This window comes from Nothobranchius furzeri, chromosome 1 (assembly GCF_043380555.1).
Source record: "Nothobranchius furzeri strain GRZ-AD chromosome 1, NfurGRZ-RIMD1, whole genome shotgun sequence".
In the NCBI taxonomy this organism is placed as follows: domain Eukaryota; kingdom Metazoa; phylum Chordata; class Actinopteri; order Cyprinodontiformes; family Nothobranchiidae; genus Nothobranchius; species Nothobranchius furzeri.
The window spans coordinates 84,180,988-84,204,630 of NC_091741.1; the positions used below are offsets into that span (position 1 = coordinate 84,180,988).

General features: G+C 40.4%; 1 protein-coding gene across 7 annotated transcripts in view; it reads left to right on the top strand.

Annotated features, from left to right (window-relative positions):
* dlg3 (discs, large homolog 3 (Drosophila)) overlaps window positions 1-23,643 on the top strand; it is a 171,636-nt gene that overhangs the window by 101,803 nt on the left and 46,190 nt on the right. For all 7 annotated transcript variants that reach the window (XM_070550717.1, XM_070550723.1, XM_070550732.1 and 4 more), the window contains one exon: window positions 23,444-23,497. In XM_070550717.1, the coding sequence (XP_070406818.1) occupies window positions 23,444-23,497 (54 nt within the window). The remainder of the gene's footprint in view (window positions 1-23,443; window positions 23,498-23,643) is intronic.

The following is a 23,643-nucleotide window of genomic DNA, read 5'->3' on the forward strand; positions in this document are numbered from 1 at the left end:
GAATGCTCTGGTGAGAGAGTGCATGGTTGAAAAGCGTGTGAATCTTGTGGTACCAAGTCCCACTCCTTGACTCTGTGGGAGGTAGCTGATCACTTCAGAATGCACCTCAGTGTCTGATTCAGGGTTTACGAGTTCATATGTTAGTTTTAAGTCTTCCTCACTACCGTCTTGTTTGTACAAAAATGCCGGTCCTGTGAACCATATTGTGTGTGTTAGTGAGGATGCAGGAACTGACCTGGATTCGTAGTCTGCAGGATTCTCCTCAGAACAGACGTAGAACCACTGGCCTGGTGTTGTCGACTGATGCATGCGTTGAATTGGATTGTGAACGTAGACATGGAAGCGTTTTGTTTGGTTGTAGATATATCCTAGTACGACCTTGCTGTCGCAGTAAAACCTAACCGAGTCCATGTTCAGGTCCAGTTTATCTTGGATTAGATCTGCAACTTCCATGGCAAGTACCATAGCTGAGGAATTGTAGGTTGGGAGAGTGGAACTAGTTTAGCTTTTCCCATAATGAATCCTACTTCCACTTGTCCTTTGCTTTGGACAGTTCTGAGGTAGGCTACAATTCCGAAGGCTTAGGTGAATGCGTCAGAAAACACACATAGCTCAGTGCGTTTGGCTTTGGAGAGTGAGTTTGCAGTGTATGCTCGGGGAATTTTTGTTCAATACATATAGAGACTCTCTCCACGCGTCCCATTCTTTGAGCTTACCTTCGGGAAGAGGTGCATCACAATCACAATTGTCTGCACTGCACTCTCTCAATAGACTTTTTACTTCAATGGTAACTGGTGCCATTCACTGTAGACAGAACACTCCTGCGAGTGAACTGCTTCTTGTCTTCTGACACTTAAAATGTGAAGGTGTCTGTGGTGGTCACCCATAGTAGGCCCAAACTGTGTTTGATTTGTTTAGGTCAGGGCCCTTTAGGAGGGCATCGTTTTGAGACATGCCACAGTATTTTGCGCTGGAATCAAAGACCACACTTATGTTTTCTGGTTTCTGTGAAAGAAATACTCAGAAGGTTGGCAAAAACCAGCACTCCTGGAAAATTTTATCCATGAATTTGAGAAACTGGCTGCTCATGCCTGGTTTTCTTTGTAACGTTTTTTGTAGAGAGTTGAATCGAGACATTACGTACTCACGGTTGTTGGACAGCCAGTGTCGCTAAACTCTAAAAGGTAAGGGTGCAACCCAATGATCTGACTTTTTAAAAAAACATTTCTCTGTCCATTATTTCCAAGAAGATTGTGTCTTCAATGGATGGGCCAAGTTTGTTGTCAGAGCCTGTTTCGCTGAAGATGCTCCATCCCAGGTTCTCCAATGTTGCTTTACCAGCGTTGCTCATTTGCCCCCCTCTTTGGCAAGCATTCTCAGTTAGCCTTGTGGTGCTTTTGCAGGGCATGCAGATAGAGGGACGGCCATTTTCTAATACACTTGTCTTGTATGCGTTCACATTTGGTTTATGTGCATTTTCCAAACACATCCCCAATCAGGACCCGTCCAAGGTCCAGTCTCTGTGCAAATGGGGCATTGTGAGGTCCATTTACTTGCTGAGGAACTTTGTGGACTTTCAAAATATCTCTTCCCAGTAAAATAAGGATTTGTGAATTGGGGTCGAGCTCTGGAATGTACTGAGCTATTTTTCTCAGATGAGGGTGGCCGCAAGCTGCATCGGTGTAGGGAATCAGTCCTGTCATTTAGTATTTCATTGCACTCAATTAATGGCGGGAGTGAGAGGACGATTTTTCCATCAAGATATTCGATTTGGAAACCTTTGGCTTTGTGACCAGCTGTTTTGATCGGCTCGGCACATATTTTTAGTCTGTAAGCTGGCCTTTTACATCGAACAGGTCAAAGAAGTCTGGGTGGACCGGTGAACGATTACTTTGGTTGTCTAAAATGTCATACACGTTAACTGCTCTGTCGCGCTCTCCATGATAATATACTCGAACCAGACAGATCTTGGTGCATGATCTACCTGTTTGCCCTGTGCCACACACCTGGGTGCATTGTGAGCTCACTGCTGTAATGCCAACAGCACTTTCTTCCTCCCCGCTGTCACTTGTTGGGGTGAGGACCTTGTAGGTACTTGAGGTGGTGGGTCTGAATGCATAGCGGTGTCGTGGCGATTGCTGTCACACCCTGTGCACCTCACCAGAGCTTTGCAATCCTTTGCTAAGTGGCTAGTTGAGTTGCAGCACTTGAAACAGATTCCGCTCTGTTTGAGTATAGCTTTCCCTTCCTCTATATTTTTTGCTTAAAATGTTCTGCATTTGTTTATCAGATGTGGTTTGTTGTGAATAGGGCAGTTCTTCTCTAGTCTATCCACTTTCTTTGCAAGTGGTTTTGTTGGTAGTCCTTTCTCTGTAGAGATATTGCTTTTGTGAACAGATATGCTACTGCCGTAGTTCTTTGGGGGAGCCTGATTTGGCTTTTTGATTGTGTGTGGCAAAAAGAAATTTGGTTCATTTCTCCTACGGGCTTCTTGACAGATGAAGCTTGTGAAGTGTTCAAATGGCGGGAATAGTCCATTGTTTTCCTCTTTGAACTTTTAGCCGACTGTTACCCATTTTTCTTGGATTCCATAGGGACGTTTCCCTAATATAGGTCCTATGCCTCTAGCAGTGTCTAGGTGTTAGTCCCATCAGGTAGCGTTCTTCCTTAGCTCCTTGTATCTCCATGAGTAGGTCACTTAAGTCTCTTAGTTTCCCATAATCTTTGGTACATATCTTTGGGAACTTTTTAAATAGTGACTTCTCTGTCACTTCTGGTGCAGTGTAACAATCCTGGAGTCGTGTCCAGGCCTTCTGAAGAGCTGTGTCTGGGTTTTCAGCGTCTACAGAGCAAATTCTTTTGACATGTTTGTCGGACTTCGGCCCGAGCCACTTAAACATTAAGTCTAACATTTAATTTGCTTTGAGTCCTACATTTAAAGTGGCACTGTAAAATGAAGACTGCCATGCACGTTTGTCATCAAACTGGTAGAGTCTTTTACTCATTAAGTCACGACTAGCCAGGTATCGAACAATGTGCTCTGTTTCAGGTGTTGCACTGGTGGCAGTTGCTAATGCTTGTGGGGTGAATGATTTTGTTAATGGGTTTAGTGAGACGCTGTGGTAGTAATGAGTTGGCTTTGCCTTTGGTTGGAGTCTGTTTTGTCCATAGTAAGTGGTTGATATGTAATTCACAGTAACCATAAATTGGAATTCAAAAGCTTATAGCTGTTAAATAAAAATCACCTGTGAATGAAAACAGATTGCCCACAAAAGGTGGCATATTTTAACAGGTAACATTAAATAAAGGAATTATTATTAGCTTAACAATAGCCTAACATGCAGCGCAACAGCGCTGACTGCTGGTAGAAAGAAGTAGCTAGAAATTTACCACTTGTTTAGCTAGCTCCACAAACTTGCCATTAGCACAAATGTATCAATGAAAACCGTGAGAAAACAAATAAGAATACATACAGGCGTTGCTTCTTCAAGAGTTAAACAAAGGTTTGCCAGTTTTCTGATTTTTAGTCTGTCTTTCTGTCTCTCAACTCATCTCTCTGCATCAGCGTGTGTTGCTAGTATCGCAGTCACTCACGTACACAGCACTTCTTTTTATAAGGGTGATTTCTATGTCAAAATAAAAGCATGTAAATAAAACTTTCTTTTACACAATAAACTAAAATGCCTGTAAGGCAGAACAGAGGTTTGTAGTCAGCGATCTAGTAGTAGAGTGTCCGCTCTGAGACTGGGAGATCAGGGGTTCGATTCCTGGTCGGGTCATACCAAAGACTTTGAAAAAATGGGACCCAATGCCTCCCTGCTTGACACTCAGCATTAAGGGGTTGGATTGGGGGGTTAAACCACCAAATAGTTCCCGAGCGCGGCGGTGTCTGCAGCTCACCGCTCCCCCAGGGGATGGGTCAAATGCGGAGAACAAATTTCGCACACACACCTGTGTGTGTGACAACTAATGGGACTTTGACTTTAACTTTAATTAAACATGCAGCTTCTAATTTCAAATCATCTTTCCTAGGCTTATGCTAGTCGGATACACATTTCATTGTAGACAGGTAACACATTTGTTGGGATTTGCTGATAGCACAATGACATAACGGATTTCACTTAATCACGTGTTACATATTTTAGATTAATCTGGATATAGAATCTTTTAATCACAGAATCGAGTTTAAAAACTAAAGCATTCGTACTTCATCCAGATTTATTTTTACTTGTCCTACAGGTGCCAGATGGAAGTTTAAACTGTCTGCTTTTATTTCCTAGAATTATTCAGTTCTTGGCTGAAATATTGTTTTATATATTTTGGTCTATTTGTTGTTTTTATTGGCTGTTATGAGGATAAAGATATTTTGAATACTGATTTAACTGATCAGCTAAGAAATGTAAAATAAGCAGACTTTTTTCCAGATTACCCAACAAATTAAAGAGATTTAGATATTTTTCTTACGATGTTTACATGACTTTGGTGTTTCTTTTATTGGGTGAGGAATTTCTTTAACATTTTTTTATTTTTTGTTGAAACTCTTTTTCTTTCTGTCATATGAGTCACTCCTGGAAACTGAATTTCCCAGAGGAACCTTCCCAAGGGATCAATAAGTTAATCTGAATGCAGTAGAAATTTGTAATAAATACCAGATGCTCCTGCCCCTTAATTATGTGGAAAAAAAGTTCCAACAGATTTAAGCTGCTGAAGTTTTTTTTTTCACTAAACAAAAAAAAACTGACTTGAATCTTGACATGGATTCTTTAAACAATCAGAACTTTGTAGACATTAAGCAGCCTTTTTGTTACCACAACACAGCTGTCTGCTTTTCTTCTGTAGCCTCCAGCCCAAGTCACACAAGTTCAGACATGCATGCAGAGAACAAAGAAGTCAGTTGTGTTTATTGTGTCTTGTAGCAGGAAAAATGTATCCCAACACATAATCATGAATATAAAAAATAAAACCACATCTGCTTCAGAACATGGTGTAGTGTTTTTATCTTGTTGACACATTTGCAGCTGTAGACTGACCTTTTTTCACATAATAACGCTTGTAGCATAACAGGGTTAAATGGGTCAGTCTTGACTTCATGCAAATAGTTATTTAGGGTTAAAGAGATGATAGTGCCATGATTCTTGTGGAAAAAACATTATTAGTAACAATAACACAACAATATTGAATTTGATGCTATGAAAATGTCACAGATAGCCTGGCTAGCCATCTTATATATGTGATTATATAGTCTGGCCACGACCTGCAGACAGAGCTCAGTAGTGGGGCAGAATCTACGGTCGTCTTTCAAACTGTTTCTACATGCTAATGGACATCAAACAACATGACATACTCACTGCTAAGGATGTCAGTCAACTGGGTAGTCCACCATACACTATTGAAGAAGATGAAAATACATCCTTTTTCTAAATAAAGGACTCTCTATCTACTCTTGACTCAAAGAGAGGCTCAAGCTAAATAGTCCAAAGTTGATGCCAAACATCTACGAGTCACCATATTTGTTTTTTGGCTCTGTCGCATTATCCCACCCACCAAACCGCTAGAGCAATGTGACTGGCCCAACAAACCAATAGATTGCTGTGATTGGCAAAACACAACCTGACTGGGCCAATGTTAGACCTGCTGAGGCTCCTATAAAGAGTGGCTAGACCGACATGCAGAGTAAAGTCATTTTGCTTTGACTACTGTCTGTCTAGATTTCTAGGCTTTGTCACTGATGCAGCAGCTCTGCAAAAAGTATACAGTTCATATTTTCTGTCTTAAAGGGAAAATATTCAGCAGTAAAATAAATGTGATGATGTCATTTCACTATAGAGGAGAACTGAGGAAGAAGATTGTGCAAAATGAAGCACAACACTTTGACTGACAGTTCAGATCTGCATGTTCTGTATGGACTGAAGTTTTGGTTACAAGTCATATAAAATCTTTATAACAACTAGTTCAGTTTATAAGGCATAATAGCCATAAAAATGTCACATCCGTAAGTAAAATGTTTGTGTTTTAGTAGCAAGTCAACCCCTGCCAGATTCTTACTCAACTCCCTCTTCATGTTTGAAAAATGCAACAAATGCTGTTGCCTTGCAGACCGAGAGGGCGGAGCCGCAAACCAATACACACACTCACAGGCTCACAACGACATTGTGACATCATAAGGACCAGTTTACATCATAGCATACCTCTTAGCCAATAGCAGTGGCAGATTTAAATTCAAATGCAGTGCAGAGTTTTTACCTGACAACGGCACAACACTGACAGTTTTAGGCAGAATATTTAAATTTTAACTAAAATGCAATAAAGTGCAAAACTATTGACTACACGTGTCTGCAGCACGATTAGACATGCATTTATGTAGTTTATCAGCAAAAGAAGTTGATCTGGGGGTGACTTGCTCTCTAATGTAAAATATAAGCTATCCTGGTTTAGGCTACCATGAAGTAAGTAAATGAAAAGGAAACGAGCATCTATTCTGTCTGAAGCGTTACAATGTCTCCAAGCACATCTGTAACTGATCTCTACTCCCACACTTGTTTAATCTGGCCTCTATTTTTGTGATTCCTTATCTGGAAAGCACAGCATTGTTCTATCTAAAAAAAAGTCAGGAAGATTATTTGGATTCAGAACAAATATTTACGTATTCCTCCATCATTAATGTTTCTCCACCACTTTCATTAATTTCAGCTGATATCTGATGACAAAAAAAAACAAGTTGCCTCAGTAATATATTTTATTTGACAAGGAGAAAATATTTCTGGGAAAGAAAATTTTTCAACCAAAACATTTTTCATTACATTAAGGCTGAACAAAGGTTTGTGATACATGAAGAAATACATATTTTGTTGTGTTGATGAAAATGTACACAGTGCACAGCTCGGCATACATTTAGAAAGCATTAAGACATCTCACTGATCGCCATATGTCTAAATGCTCCGTCTGCGTGTCCAGAGCGTCGAGAGAAGTATCACCGCAGAACCCTCACAGAATCTGCGCCAGCGAGTGTCTTTCATGTTGTGTCGATTTAGCCTGTGATGATGCAAGAGAGGACAAAAATGTGTGAAAGAGATTTGCAGGAAGAGATGAAGAAAATAAGAGGTTTGGTGGGGAAAAAGAAGATAGAACCAGTAAAAACAAAAAGAGGGAGGAAAATGGAGGATGAGGAGGGAGGATTGGAAAGCAGAGAGGAGGCTGTGCACAAAAACAAGCTTGTGTTGCCATGGTGCAGGCTCAGTCAGAGCTGCACAGTAGCTTTGCTGCTCAGCTAGCTAATTACCACCAACTGCAGCTCTGATACGCAGGCGACCAAAAGCTTTCTGGTTCTCTGAGAGCTTTATTAGATCAGCCCATTGGCACAACCGCACGCAGCACCAAACCATCTTCACCACAAGTGTGCATGAAGTTGTGTGAGAACAGGCTCTCAGTCAACAGAACCTGCACATCATGATCAGCTGTCTTATAAAGCCCTATGTGGGCCATTGTGGATTAATATTCACCATTAACATTTCCAATTATGTAATCTGCCTAATCCAAGGCCTGCATATGTTCACTAGAACATCTCAGCTGGCTGGAATGAGTGAGGGGAGGAGAGAGAGAGAGATGGTCTGTATGATCCATGCACGTACAAATCCTGAAAATCATTCATGTTTTAACAAAGTCTTTAATGTAAATGAAAGTCTGCATTTTGCTTATCTAATTCTAAACCCTTTTAATAGTTTGTCTATAAGTAGTTACTTCTTGAAATAATTGTTCAAACTTCATGTGTTAAAATATTTCATGGTTTTGTTCATTCAGCAAAAATCTCACTAAACCTCATTGTATTTGCTTTCTAAGCTTTGTAAATCAGTCGTTAACAACATATTTAAAGTGTTTGTTTTGAATCTGAAATATTACAGTGTTCAGTTCTGCATCAGTGCTGAAGATGGCATTGAGCACATTCAGTTTAACATTCTGGGACAACCGTAATCACTCAAAGACATCACAATGACAGAGCTGAAATGAGCAGAAATACATTTTAAAAAAGGATTAGGGGGTTCATATGCATGAATGTCCCCAGGGATGGTCATAGACCAGTTGGCGTGCTAGTCATGCTCTACTGGCGGCCCTCTTGTTTGTTGTTTTGCCATTCACACAGAGATTCTGACCGTTCTTCCACATGCTAGCAGGTTCTGATCAGAACAAGGCAGCCGAGCTCAGAGTGGGTTTGAAGAGAGCAGGAAGGTAATATCACTGACCTGGTTCAGTAAACTATCGTAATTTGTTTTTACTTATAATTGCATATGTATACTGTGTGTGTGTGTGCGCGCGTGCATATATATATATATATATATATATATATATATATATATATATATATATATATATATAAAGACTCCATTTTTGGTTCTTTTTTAAACGCAGATAAGGTTTTTCTCTTTACCTTGCTGACGTTTCGTTTGCGGCTCCAAACATCCTCAGAGCTGGCGCTGATGGTGGCGTCACTTCCTACTCCGTTTATCCGCGGGCAGCAGAGGAAGTTGTCGCCCTCTGCTGCCCGCTCTCCCCTCTCCAATGATGTAGTCCCATGCACGATCCAATAAGTAAACTCCATTGTCTCATCGTCTCGTCCCATGCACACTCTGCAATAAAGCATACATAACACAAACCGGATGCCAACTCAACACACGAACAATAGAACATAGAAAGGAGTGTGAGAAAGAAAAAAGACAAAGACACACAAGACCAGCAAAAAAAAAGCTGAAAGTACAATAAAGAAGTCAGCTGTAACAGATCACTGCACAAGAGAAAACCATGTAATGGACTGGGACAACACAAGGATCATAAACACCGAACAACAGAAATACAAAAGATGTATACTGGAAGCTATATAGATAAGGAGACGTGGATGTGGGACCATGAACAGAGACGATGGAGTTTACTCGTTGGATCGTGCATGGGACTGCATCATCGGAGAGGGGAGAGTGGGCAGCAGAGGGCGACAACGTCCTCTGCTGCCGCGGATAAACGTAGTAGGAAGTGACGCCACCATCAGCGTCAGCTCTGAGGATGTTTGGAGCCGCAAACGAAACGTCAGCAAGGTAAAGAGAAACCTTTTCTGTGTTTAAAAAAGAACCAAAAATGGAATTACAAGACAAACACAGCAAGAATGTACAAAAGATTTATAAAGACTGTTCTAAATAAGCAACCAGTCAGCTTATTATTATACATCAGTTCTTTACCAGCTCAACAGTTTTATTGCATTTTTACAGCCTTTCAAGACTCAGCCTTTAATCACAGGCACTACTGTTAGAAGTATTTGAGAATTAAAGGACTGAGTTTTTTTGTATCAGTGTGTTATCTCTCCAGTTCAGCTACAGTTCTGCTCTGATCTAAGCTGAGTTGAGTTATTTGGGGTGCACGGTGCATTTTGCCCTCCTCAGCAGGGACATCTCACTTGGCAATCGCCAATGTGCTACAATCGTTTTAAACAATCCCTCGTTTCTTCTCTCTTCCTTCTGTTGTTTGGCGCCTAATACATAAGCATATGGATAAACGTGCTCATGTATTCATGACTATCAGAAGGGAACTAGAAGCACGGCTTTTGTTTCTGTTGACTCGCCCATTGTCCTACTTACAGTAATTTTTCATCACTTTCAACACCTACACTTGTTGTAAGCCAAAACTTGGTTAAGGGTAGTGAATGGGGATATGTGAGTGTGTGGGTGTGTCCATGTGGAGCTTATAGAGGAGCATGAAGCCTCGGCTGAGACATTTAGATCTGCTGCAGAAGGTAAGGTTTACACTGACCCACAAGTTAAAAGAAGCTCTATTCTGTATTATCATTTAATCAGACCTCTACAGACTCATACGTTCTGACTTCAGTGTAGTTTATTCAGTCTTGTTTTATTCTCAAAGCTTCATTTAAATGCAACTGTGTGTGGAAGTCTTCGTTGAGTTTAAGTCAAGTAAACAAAAAACCCACCTCAGTTTGAGAACATTACTGGGATTATTGAAGCAGAATTGCAGTAAAATGTTCCCAATAAATAAAGTCTAAAATGTGGCTTTGTAATCTCTTCAGAAGAGCTCTGTAATGACATGGAAAGGTTAAAAAACAGAACAGGGTTTTTCTCAAAAGGAAACAGTGTTGTGTGTGTGTGTGTGTGTGTGTGTGTGTGTGTGTGTGTGTGTGTGTGTGTGTGTGTGTGTGTGTGTGTGTGTGTGTGTGTGTGTGTGTGTGTGTGTGTGTGTGTGTGTGAGTTAGTTCCTCTCTACAAAAATTCAGTGCTGTTGGGATAAAACCCCAAGAATAATAACAGATTTAGAGCTTGTGTGCAGAATAAGTAGTACACAGCCAACTAACTGTTCAGTCAACAGCTCCTCCTTAATTTATCTAACTGTGCCAGCTCTTTGTCTTCTGCACAGATTAATTTAGATTTTTTTCTACCCTTTGAGAGAACTAGGCTTGTCAGTGGTTCGTCTTCTAGAACTTCCTGATTATTGCTTTAATACTGTAGGACTTTGCTGATCCAGAAAAGTGTAAAATGTCGTCTTTGTGTCATGGATGAGGTCCTGATCCAACTAGAGGAGTTTAAGTCTCTTGCCATCTTGTTCATAAATGAGGGGAAAATGGAGCTGGAGATCATTGGCAGATTTTTGCTGCATAAGGGTGTTGTACTGGTCAGTCAGTGAAGACAGCTAAACCAAAAAGGAAAGCTCACAATTTACCAGTCTGCTGTGGTTCCAGCCCTCATCTATGACCACGAGACTGTGGATACAAGTGGCCGAAAAGAGTTGTTTCTGCAGCGTGGCTGGGCTCTCCCTTAGAGATAGGGTGAGAAGCTTGGTTATCCAGGAGAGGCTCGGAGTAGACCTGCTGCTTCTCCACATTGAGAGGTTCCAGTTGAGGTGGCTCGGGCATCTAGTTAAGATGCCACCAGTACACCTCTCTAGTGAGGTGTTCCAGGCATGTCCAACCTTGAGGAAACCTAAAGGAGACCCAGGACATGCTAGAGGGACTATTTGTCTCAGCTGGGAATGCCTTGGGATTTGCCTGGACGAGCTGGCCCAAGTGGCTGGGGAGAGGGAAGTATGGGGCTCTCTCCTTAGGCTGCTGCCCTCGCAACCCTAATCTGGATAAGTGAAAGAAAATAGACAAATGGGCAGATGGAAGTATGGATGGATAGATAAAGTTAAAGGGATCTTCTGCAGTAAGATGCTGTGGCAAAGCGCAATGAAATGTAAAGCAGCACCGAGAGACAATTATGTCGTCTGTCATGTATCATTTTTAGCGTAATGCTGTTCCTTTAAAAAACTGTAATGGTTGTAAGCAGAGTAGCCACGTATTTACCTCGCAAAGGCAGCTTACAGCACTGCTTTGCCATAATGTAGTTCAAAGTCTGAATTGAATCTTGCAATCACCTTGTGTTACTTACTGCTTTCATTTCCAGTTGATGTGATTATTGAGGTCACCAAGAAAAATTGGGATCATTAAGTAATTTTCATGACTTTTTCACACAAAATGTTTAGCTGTTACCATTCACTTACATTGTTTAACTTAAATAGCTAAAGTTAGCAATACTGCCAGATCAGCAAAATGGTTCCAAAATACCTTTTCCCACTTATCTAACTTATCTAAAATTCACTTGGGGTGGAATTAGCTGCTTTTCTAAGCAACAGCTTTAAAAACTGAAATCTTGCTTCCAAATCACACGTGGCTTTAGCTGATTTCTTGAGAAGTTTAGAAAGCTTGTGTTTCAGGATAACTTAAAGAGACAATGTGTACTTTTTACCCTTTATCTCTGAAAATATCCAATGAAATGTTGAAAATGAATAAAGTGATGCCCAGTTGTTGAAAAGTATTTGCTAATTCACCATAAAATTCTGGTCTAAAGTACATAGAGGTGGGTCTAACTCTCTGGGCAACGCCATGTTTGTTTCTACAGGAGCCCGTGAGGACTAAATGCATTTCATGATTTGTAATAATTGGTTACAAAACAGTCTCACCAGCATCTGACCCATTCAACACTTTTCATAGCTTCAGATTCAGAAGATAACATACACACAGACACCACCTCCATATATCAATACATTATATTAGAACGGGAAACAATTAAATGATCGAACCACAGAAGTTCTGTTACAGTATCTGATGGTGGTGAAAATCTCAAAATGGCAGCAGTCACTTTTGCCAAGCTCCAAAGGATCCAAAATAACCAGAGAGGAGCAAGTTGAGCAGCTTTGTCAGCTTAGCAACAAAGGGCAGCAACTACTGAAGAATGTGGAGATAACGTGCTGCACTGACCTCTGATGGAGGGGAGGAAGTGGGGGTGGAGATGTGTGAAGCCTACTGATGACACACAGGACCGGCTTCCTGCAGCATGGAGTCTCACCTCAGCCATAACTTACTGTCTGTCTTACCAGAGGTCCACAGGCTGATGGGAATTAGCTGGAGTAATTCTATCTTTAGAGAAATCAATCACGATTACAGACTGTGTGGTTAAAGCGATGATGAGGATTGTCAAAATCTCAGAGTGAGCTGTTGCCATGAGCCAGAGCACCAGTGATTCTGTCATCTTCTTGTAAGCAGCATTTGAAAAGGATGACTCAAGATGAGAAATAACAGAGAGAGATGCTACTTGAAGGGCTGCTTTAGCTACATGTGAAGGACTGCATAGCAAATAATAAATGTAAAAACTCTGATGATGAGAACAACCAGTTTCGATGGAATTATTTAAGAAATCAGCTTTAGGTATATTTAGTCAATTCAGACTGTGATATCAACTTTGTGTTTGTTTGCCATTGTTATGAGTTATTATTATGTTTTTCAACCATGATCTTAGAGGCTACAGTGGTAGAGGAGCTAAGCACCCTGTAACCGGAGGGCTGCAGTTTCAAGCCCCACTTGTGTCAGTCATGGTGTCCTTGAGCAAGACACTTCACCCTCCTCACCTGTTAGTGGTGTTTGGAAGGGCTGCTGGCACCAGTGTACAGCAACCTCTTCTGTCAGTGCTTCCCAGAAGAGCTGTTGTTATATTGTAGGTGATCTCCATCAGCGTGTTTGTCTGCATATATTAACTGTTGCAAAGCACCTTGGGGGGTTATAGGTCCCTAGAAGGAGCTTTATCAAATACAGGCCGTTTACCATTTTACAAAATGGTTTTAGGCAGGTGTGAAAAAATGCTGTAAGCAAAGATTCCTTTCAAAAATGGAAGTGTTAATTCTTTATTTTCGTCAATCAATGAAAAGCAGTGAGTGAATGAAAGATCTAAGTCAAATCAATATTTAGTGTGACCACTTGTAGTGTGTGTGTGTGTGTGTGTGTGTGTGTGTGTGTGTGTGTGTGTGTGTGTGTGTGTGTGTGTGTGTGTGTGTGTGTGTGTGTGTGTGTGTGTGTGTGTGTGTGTGTTTAGTAGTCTTTAACAGATTCATATTATAGCACCTACCATGGTTTATGTTGGGAGCATATTTGACATTTTTATTTTCCATTACAAAAGTAAAAGAAAAATATAAGATGTTTAATACAAGTCAGTAAATAAAAAGAAGCCAATTGTGCCAATATTGAATAAACAAAGCACATCATAATTAGAAGATCCCATTCAGGTTTTTTTTTCTTTGTGTTATGAATAAATTACTGTAATCAAATCAATGCACTTCTTGGTATTTTTACAGAAAATAAATCATAGTTACATTTTATGTTCATTTAATTTATAGCTTTGTTTTTAAAATTATGACCTTGGGTGTAAAATTTACAAAAACAAAATCACTGGTTTGTGGTCATCCTATTTGTTTTCATTCTCTTGTTTGTGTTTCAACCATCAAATTATTGTTATTACTATTTTCTAAACATTTGTTTATCCATTTATGATACATCAAAATGCCCACTTCCTGTCAAAGACAGACAGTCAGGCGGAGATCTGATTGGTTGTCAGTAGACTTGTAGGAGGCCTTCTGGAGCAACACTGTTATGAATATTCGTTACACTAAGTAGTTTTCCCTCTGTGGCTGCTCTTGGTGAAGGTCAAACTAGCCAGCTCTCATTTGGAGCTGCTCAGCGTGACAGAGAGGTAAGCCAGAGCATGCTTTTGTGATATTACATAAAGATGAGGAGGGAACGCTGCTGACAGCTGTGATGGGCTATTAATTATAGTTTCATGGCTGTATGTGTGTGTTGGGAGGGGCGGATATAGTCAGCATGCTCAATCATAGCCATCAAAGCTGGGAACTTTAAACTTTAATGGTGCTGTTTTATGGGGAAAGAATTAATTCTCATTTAAATAAGTGCTGGTGTTACAGAAGAAGAAATGTAACACAATAAGATTTACCTTTATTGCTTCTGGTTTCGCCCTTTTTTTCCTGACATTGAGTTTTGACTTTGTGGAGCACCTCTTGCTGTCATGTGTTCATCGTTCTCAGATCCATCCATCTGTCACTTCTGTGCTCGCCTCCCCTTCCTTCTTCCCTCTGGCACTGGGGGTTCAGTGTGAATGAGATGTTGGGAGCATGGTAATTGAGTTTATTGATTGGACTGCAGCGTGGCCTATGAGAGGCTAGAAGATCAGAGCAGCAGCACAGACTGCGTCTCTTAGCCCACATTCTGCTGGAAAGCATAAAGGTGCTACAGCCAAAGTCGTTTTATTTTCAGGTAAAATGTCTAAAAATCATTAGATGCATGCATTAGCAATCATCTGATTGACTGGACACATTATCTGAGTGATATTCTACCATGACGCCACCACCACAGCATCAGCTCTCATGTTTGTGTAAAAGAGGAGATGATAAGAAAACATTCCTGTCAGACATCCTGAACTCGTTTTTTTTTCCTCTCCTCAAAATCTGTGCTGACACTTCAAGACGAAAGCTGAAAAAAAAAACAACTTGTGGACCATTATTTAGAAGGGCCAACTGGTTTGATTCAGTCCTGAAAGGAGAGCAGACCTTTTGAACTCCAGTAAGGTTGGTCGCATTCCAGTTTTTATGCCTGTGAACTTTCTGGAATAAGGCATTCCCAACTACTTAGAACGACTTATTATCACACATAATTTAAAGCATTTTAATGACTTCTAATATACTTAGGCTTAATGTTTCTTTGGTTAGACACAAAACAGTTTTAATTCTTATTCCAATCGAAGTTTAAACAGTCAAACATAGCAGTTCAGAACATTAAAAAATCCTTATTTCACAATAAAAGAATCATTTTTATATGTTTTTTTATTGTTGTAAATAGGCCTAGCTTGCAGACTTTACTGGGTTTCCAAACTTTCCAGCTGAAGAACCCAGCTAAAGGTTTGCTTGTAGCACATATAGAGTGAAACCTGGAGGTGTTAGATTTCCACAATCGTCATCTTTGTGAATCACGAGCTCTCGTCAGTGACCAGTCAGCTCTGGTTCTGCTTGTACTTCTATTGCATGACTGCTGCTTCTGCAACACAATTCTTTATTAGAATAAACTGTTTAACACAACTCTCACCAGATTTAACAGATTCTTTAGCATCTTCTCTAATGGCTGTTGTGGTGTCGTCAACATTTCAATGGTTATAATGCATGGTGACATGTTGCTGTTATATTTTAGTCAATTAATTTACAACAATGTAAATTTGTTTAATACGGCAATGAAAGAAACAAGGTAATGAAAAATGTGACGCTTGAATGTAGGGTTGTTATTTTGATGTGGGCTAGCTGCAGTCCCCCTCCTGAACTGTAGGTATCACTACTGAGCAAAGACATTTATGTGATCAAAACTTTTGATATTCAAAGCAATAATGTTTCTAATATTTGTTCAGTTCATTTCAGTTTATTTATATAGCGCCAAATCACAACAAGAGCCGTCTTAAGGCACTTCAAAAAGTAAACATTCCAATACAGGTCAGTTCATTAAGCCAATCAGTAAAAGTTTCCTATATAAGGAACCCAGCAGATTGCATCGTATTTGTTACCAGGATATGCCGTATAGCCATTCAGTGACCAAACCCTTAAAGAGGAGCTTCACTGAGAATCCATGTTTTACTTATTTTTTTAAATAACCATTCACTCTGAGTTTTTCATGCAGGTTGAATATGAAGATAGTCTCCTACACCTATCTCCTGCATTAGCTTCTGACAGAAAACAGACAGTGAAACTCTAGAATTAGAAAAACCTGATAGATCTATGTCACATTGTCACTTAGCATTCATGGACTCACCCATCTTGACTCACGACAGGGAAGGCTGTTGTTGTTTTTGTGTACAGGAAACAGCAGAGAACCTCTCACTAGTAGATGCTAACCGTTAGCATTAGCAACCCCACCACACAACAGAAAGTAGGAAGACTCTAAATTCTGTCGCCTGAAGCTTATTTCTCCTCTAGCTGAATTCTTCGTCCTGAAACAGGCTCACCATAGCTTTCTTTTTTCCTAAGGTACAACTTACAAGGCATTCATTCCCACTAGAGACCACTGTAAATGTATTAGAAATATGAGTAAAGTTCCTCTTTAACTTCGGTATCAAATTAAGCCCCTATAAGGAAGGGTTTGTTATTGTTTGATATGTTTAAAACATAAATCAATTCCATTATCTATTGTAACTAGCATAGTGTAGTATCATATTATGTTTGGTATTGAGACATTAATTAAAAAAACATACAAATTATCTTGTGGCTATGCAGCATTTACAAGCAGTTCAAAAAAGTTTTTTTTTTGTTTATAAACAAATTTGTTTTCTGTTTAATCGTTAAATTACTCAAAACATTTAACTGTGAAACAGAGAATTATTTTTACTCTCAAAAATGCATGAATCAGATTTTCGGCTTGTTTGATCATCCTCCTACATTTGTTCACTTTACTTGCAATAAGTTAGCCTTGTACTACAACACTCCGTATATTTAATAGCAAAGACTCGTGTGGATTGCTTGGGCAAGTAACTGTGTCTTTTTGACTTTGTTGATTTTACTAAATATCTTCATCAGATCTCTTCTAAACTTGATCTATATTATCAGATGTCATGCACGTTGCCTGCTGGTGGTGGTCGGAGGGACCGGTGGCGCCAGTGCTCGGCAGCTTCGCCTCTGTCAGTGCGCCCCAGGGCAGCTGTGGCTCCATCGTAGCTCATCCCCACCAGTGTGTGAATGTGTGTGTGAATGGGTGAATGACTGATTGTGTTGTAAAGCGCGTTGGGGGGTTCCAGGACTCTAGAAGGCGCTATATCAAATACAGGCCATTTACCATTTACAGATTCATGTTTCGTTTAAGCAGAGAAATGTTTGTGTAGATGTGATGATGTAAACAGGCAGTACCGAAGGCAGCGATGCACATCCACCCTACAGCCAGGCATGTGTGAACCGCATTAACTGCAGTGAGGCAGCAGTGTGAAGCCAGAGAAATCAGGCGGGGGGGGGGGGGGGGGGGGTGGCAATGCAGGCTTTCTGGCCAATACCACGGAAGCACTGGTTGCCATGAGAACACATTGATTATTTAACAATTCTCATGAAGCTGCTGCCCTGCACTTGCCAAGGTTTACTGGGAATCTTTGTTGCTTTACTGTCCCCAGGGTCTGTGGCCAAGTGATGCAATGCCAACAGGGCTTGATATACATGGACTGTGATGCTGAGAGACAAGAGACAGACATACTGTCCCAACTGATATAAGAGCATGATGATAGATTGATGAATGGGAAACTATTATAGACAGATGGGTGTAAGAAGAGAGAAAGAAAGCACTGTAGCAAGTGTGTTTTCATCACTCCTTGTGGTCAGCAGGGACTTGTAATGATCTCATGCTGGGGAGGCAGTCTGGACTAACTGTAATTGTACACAAGGTCTCTGTGTCTGGTGTGCTCTCTCATCTGTCATATCAGTCCTTTGCAAACTCTTGATGTGAAATTGTTTAGGACAACTCTCAGTTAATGGGACAGCTGTCTGATAGGTAAAAAAATACTTGTTAATATAAGATGGAAATGGGTACAGGATCCATTGTAATTGGATCAAAGCCAGCTGTGAGTTCCTCCTATTTGCCATCTGTTGTAGCTGCATTATTAAGAAAAACATCTGTCTTGAAATTGAAAAAGGTGACTTTAACCCCAAAATTCCACTATCTCCGCTCCGCTCCGGCACGAACTCCACAGCAAAAACGGTCTCGTTGTAGTCAATCAGAGCTGTTCCACTACTGCGGCCGTGCGGCGCAGTGCGCCGCCCGCCGTTCCGCCATCCGGCAAAAATAGGATCAATTCTATTTTTGCCGGACGCCCGAGCACCTCCGCAGTCAATGGACAGAAATCACAACCGCCCAACAGGAAAGGGAGCAAGCACAACTTCCATTATTTCACAATAAATCGATAACAAAAAGCATTTTTTTGTTTCATATGCATAGGTTTAACAACTTCTAACAACTATCAATGGCGGTTGAACTTTAAATGCACAAAAATAAGCCATAAATACAGTTTCCACTATCAAAGCAATCGTCCTTTGTTGATCCAAACACTGCTGATCTCTCAACACAAATGATAGGCAGATTAAACAGTTCATTTCGATGCTTCTCCGACACAACGGGTGTTTGGATCTAACTTCCGCGTTTATTGCTCGGACTGTATCGCAAGATCTCGAAAATCCCGCGCATGCCTGTTTGCGCAACTCAGGTCTCCGCACCGGAGCGGAGCCATTGTAGCCTAGTGAACTAGACCAAATTCTTGCTTTGCAAAGAATGGTCTAGGCATGCTCCATTGGAACCTCAGCAGCTCCTACCAGGACTCTGGCTGGCCAATCACAGCTCTCTAGAGGGGTTTCAAACACATAAAGAGCTGTGATTGGTCCATAATGGTGGGCCAATCATAGTGCTCTATCTGCTTAGTGAACAAATCACAGAGCTTTATCCACTTTTTGGGCCAATCAGGGCACTCTATATGCCTGGTGGGTGGGATGATGCAACAGAGTGAAACAAGAGTATGTCACATTCATTGTCCAGTGGAATGCGGAGATCATTTGAAAGACAACGGTAGAACCCACCCCACAACCGAGAGCCGTCAATGGAGCATGGCCAGACTAAATAATACATTTATTTAGTCTGGCTTGCCAGGCTAGAGCCATTGTAGAGCGGGTACAGTATAATTTGAGTTCGGAAGCGAGCGGCAGCGGAGATCGGGGGATGAGCGGAGATAGTGGAATTTTGGGGTTAGGGATGGAAGAAAACGTCGTTACACTGAAATATCACAATATTTTGTGTTATGATACTGAATCGATATTTTAAAGCAGTGTATAGTTTTTTGGGGGCAATTTACATACAAACATTTACTCTGTCTTTTGTGTGGTGCAATTCTAACTACGGCCGCTTGTTGACGCAACAACAAGGTCTTGCGATACCACTGGATGTGTCTTAGAAGTATTTTCAAATCAAATTCAGTCATAACTAATGCAAAAAGTCTGGCTTTTGATACGCCAATATATTGTGTTGTCTCCCATGTATTGTGATATATATAATATGCATTTCCAGATTCTGGCTATTACTTTGAGGACAGTTTTTGTGGGCCTTGTTTCCACCTTAAAACACGTTTAAGGTGAGTTCATGAATATGATGAGATAAAGCATTTCTGTTTCTACATTGCAACATCTCCCCTTAAAGCAGACTCAAATCACCATGTTTTTTAAAATACTGCATGAAAAGGGAACATTTAATTTAACACGCATGTTGGAGCAAGTTTTATAGGAGCTAGTAATGTATAAGTAGCAGACTAGATGGATAGTGTGAAAAGTGCCCTCAAACCTGCATTCTTGGATGGTCAGCCAGTGGGCAACTGCTGTTTCAACAAGAAAGAGTGATTATATAAGTCGTCTTGGACTGTGGTTCTCTAACATTTAAGCTTCTGACCCACAAATTAATCCCAGCAGAGATGTGTTACTCCTACTGTCTTAGGTTCAAAAACATGCAATTACAAGCAGAACTAAATAAGAATGTAACAACACAACAGTCTTAATTAACTCACTATTTCACCAATTTATCACTGTTGTGTTAAATGTTTTGTGTCCATAATTAATTTTATGTTTATTAACAGTAATTTGTACATTTAGTTGCATTTCCTGAGTAACCAAAATTTCTCACACTTTGTGTTTTACAAACCACAATGTGCCTTCCAACCTTCCTTTGGGTAACTTAAAAAACAGCCTCGACTAGAAATTTTGACAAACCGTAGGATTAGCAAAGGATTTTTCTCTGCATGTCGGTCTAGCACGCTCCAGTGTAACCTCAGCAGGTCTACCATTGCCCTGAACAATTTTAGGTCCAGCCTATCACAGCACTCTGTTTGTAGAGAGATGTTGGGCAGGCTTAGCACCAGAGCTGCAATGGAGAAAAACTACAAAGATGGCTGCGGCTCAGGTACAGCACTTGTTTTGAAACGCTTTGACATCAGCTTTGGGCTATTTAGACTTGAGATTTTCTTTAAGGCATGAGCAGATAGAGGTACTTTATTTCTAAAAGATGAACTTGCTTCTTCTACAGCAGAGTGAGGCAGACTGCCCCATTGACTGATATCCGTAGAGATAAGTCCCATTGTTCGGTGCTTTGATTGGTCCTACTGCTGTCCAATTGCGTGCCGAAACAGTTTGAAAGACAACCGAGCTCTGTGTGTTGTAGCCAGACTTAATATTTACTTGGATAGTTATGAACATATTTTAGCAAAAGAAAGCTTCATCTAAGGTATTTTAACACATGAAGGGACCATGTTATACAAACTCAGTTTTGATTTAAAAAAATGTGGTAATGGTCGATATTTAAATAGTAATTTAAAATCCTCACATGATTAATCGCTCACAACCATAATTTCATTATTATCGGACCCACATTCACCCGAAACACACTGCAGACATTCTGATTCTCTTTTGGACTTTCTGTCTATTCTGCTGTGGTATGATGCAGATAGTGGACGCCAGCTGGACCGTAACAACACAGCTTCAGCTGTGAGTTACAGTAAACTAGTCAGCTGTCGTGGTCCTCAATCAGCTTTCTTTTAGCTGTTTATGAGATTAGCAGAGAGGTGAGGGCAGTGGGGGAGGTGTAGTCCTGCCTAATCCAAGATACCTTAACACAGCCTAATGTTTAATCAAACTCATGTAGTGATTACTCATGTTGAGATTATCGTGTGTTATTCCTCTTTGTCTGCATGTTACATGAGATTTGGGTAGTGGGATTAAGCAGCCGACCCAGGTTGCTTTAATGCGTCTGCATGCAGGTTCGGGGATCCCGCAGGGTCACACTGGTCCTCTGTGATTGTTAGAATAAGCACTGCAGGCATCTGACTGCAAAAGTGTGTTTTGTCATATGTAGTCTCTGTAATGGACTCAATGGCTTAGTCTGTCAGTCATCCAGGGACAACAGTGGCCAGTGTATTTCCCCATGTAGCCCTGAGGCATTCTCTCATCTTCTCTGTATCAACGTGGTTTCATGGTTCTCATTAAAAAAAAAAAACAACTGGCACCAACACAACTGCAGTTCTTCCATACTACAGACACATTCACTGTGAAAATCTCTTTGGGATTTTAGGGGTAGTAGATGAGGTTTTCAGTAAAAACGTGCAAACACATGCCAAGACGCAAGCATCTGTTTTTCCATATGCAGATTGCAGCGGAGGCTGGGTTGTGCTGACCTGGGACGGGAACCTCCACAGCTGTCCAGAGTCATTTCAGATCTCAGCTGAGTGCAGCAGGTCAAATTTACTCCCCTCCCATTCATACAGAAGACAAATTTCATTAGCAAGAAACTCTGCGCTGTGAAGTGTGAAAGGTTGGAGGAATGATAGACATAATGCCAGCAGCTTTTCGTCAGAGGGTCAAATCTTCTGAGAAGGAGCAGAGGTGCTGCTGGATTCAACCTCCTCACTGTAGCATCTTTAGTGAGGAGGAGTTTATAGAGGAAGCTCAACCTAAAGCAGCTTTAGTGTTCTATTTAATATTAATGGCATGAGTATTAGGTTTTGTCCTATTGGTACCCATTAATACCTTTTGTAATGGAAGCAAGTGGGACTGCTTCTTTTTATGGCAACTAAGCAATTAAATGATTTTTCTGTGTATTTTGTTGGACTTTCAGCAGTATGTTTTCCATGAGTGAGTTTGTAATCATATTAACAACAGCACTAAATGAAATCTTGAATGGTATAGATGCTAAAGGAGCTAAAGGTCATCAGGTTGCTCCTAAACAATGGAGAGTTTCTCAGACTGCTTTCACTACTGGGTCATCCTGCGGTGGGGACAGACACCAGGTGGCACAATAGAGCCCAGGTGGAGGTTCATTGTTTGGTGAAAGTTGACACGAAGAGCTTACTTTTTTGTACAGGTATTTAATTTTGTGCATGTTTTATTTTAAAACAGACTTGTTTGTGTTCATGTTTTACCAACTTTATTTTCATTACTGACAGGGAAGAGATTTAAATGAGAGTTCAGATCTTTATTGGTCTTTAGAGACTAGCTTGATCCACTGGGATCTTTTTATTAAAGTTAGGCAATCGACACATTCTGGAAAGTCTAACTTCCTAAACATTAAAGTAGGAATTCATCTGAGTTACACCTAAAAATGAAATCTAACTCTTCATACATAAATTGTTGCACATCCAGTAACAGTTGTTGAAATGAGACTGATGACTGTTTAAGCAGGAACTTTACTGTTTTATCTTTTTAAACCAGAAAATAAACATGTTATTACCATCATTAAACAGTTGGTTAGAACAATTTATAATGAACACGAGTCCTACAAAAGATGTGAGCTGTTGTTTATTATTATTTGTATTATTATCATCATCATCATCATCATCACCTTCCCATCTGTATATAATATTACTTTTTACACTATTTGTTTATTTATTGTTTACTAGGTGTTTGTCTGTTCCAGAGGAGCTGCATTGTAATCTCATTGTACTCGTGCATAGTGACACATTCTATTATTATTATTATTATTATTATTATTATTATTATTATTATTATAAAAGCTGAACAAAAGTTGGAATTTAATTTTTTTGATTAACAGCTTTAATGAACGTTCATGTGTTAAATAGTGGAACAGAAATAGAACAGTTTTAGTTAGAGGTGATGTGTTGTAATAGTTCCATTTCCATTTTATTTAGTCACTTAAATCTTTTAAACCAAATGATTTCCAAACCGTTGGTGTGTGTGGTTTCTGTGTGATGCTACACGGTGTAAAGTGGAAGTAGATGTGGGATAAACAGCTGAAACCCAAGCTGCTTTGTGTTATGAGGTGACCGCAGGATGTCTGGCTGTGGCGGGTAATAAGCAGCGGTCTCTTAGCCCCAGTCCTCATTCTCAGTCCTCACACCTCCTAACACAGCCCCCCATCACCACCTCGGCTCATCCTTTCCCGCATTCTCAGCCCCACAGAGACTCTGCGACTGTTCTAATAGCATCCGCTGCTCGCAGACAATAGCGTGTGTGTAGTTTATTACGTCTGCAGGCAGCCTCACACGCTGATCTAACGTGTGTCTCTTCCTTTTCACAGGCCAACCCTCCCCCCATCATTGTCAACGCAGACTCACTAGATGCAAGCCCTTATGTAAGTATCTGCTCTGGCTGTCTGTACAGTATGGATCCAGCCAAATCTCACGTCCTCTGCTGCATGAACATGTCTGTGTGTTTCCATGTATATTTGCAGGATACTACACAAAGTGGTGATTGTTTGTCCTCTCAGTTTTTCCAAAT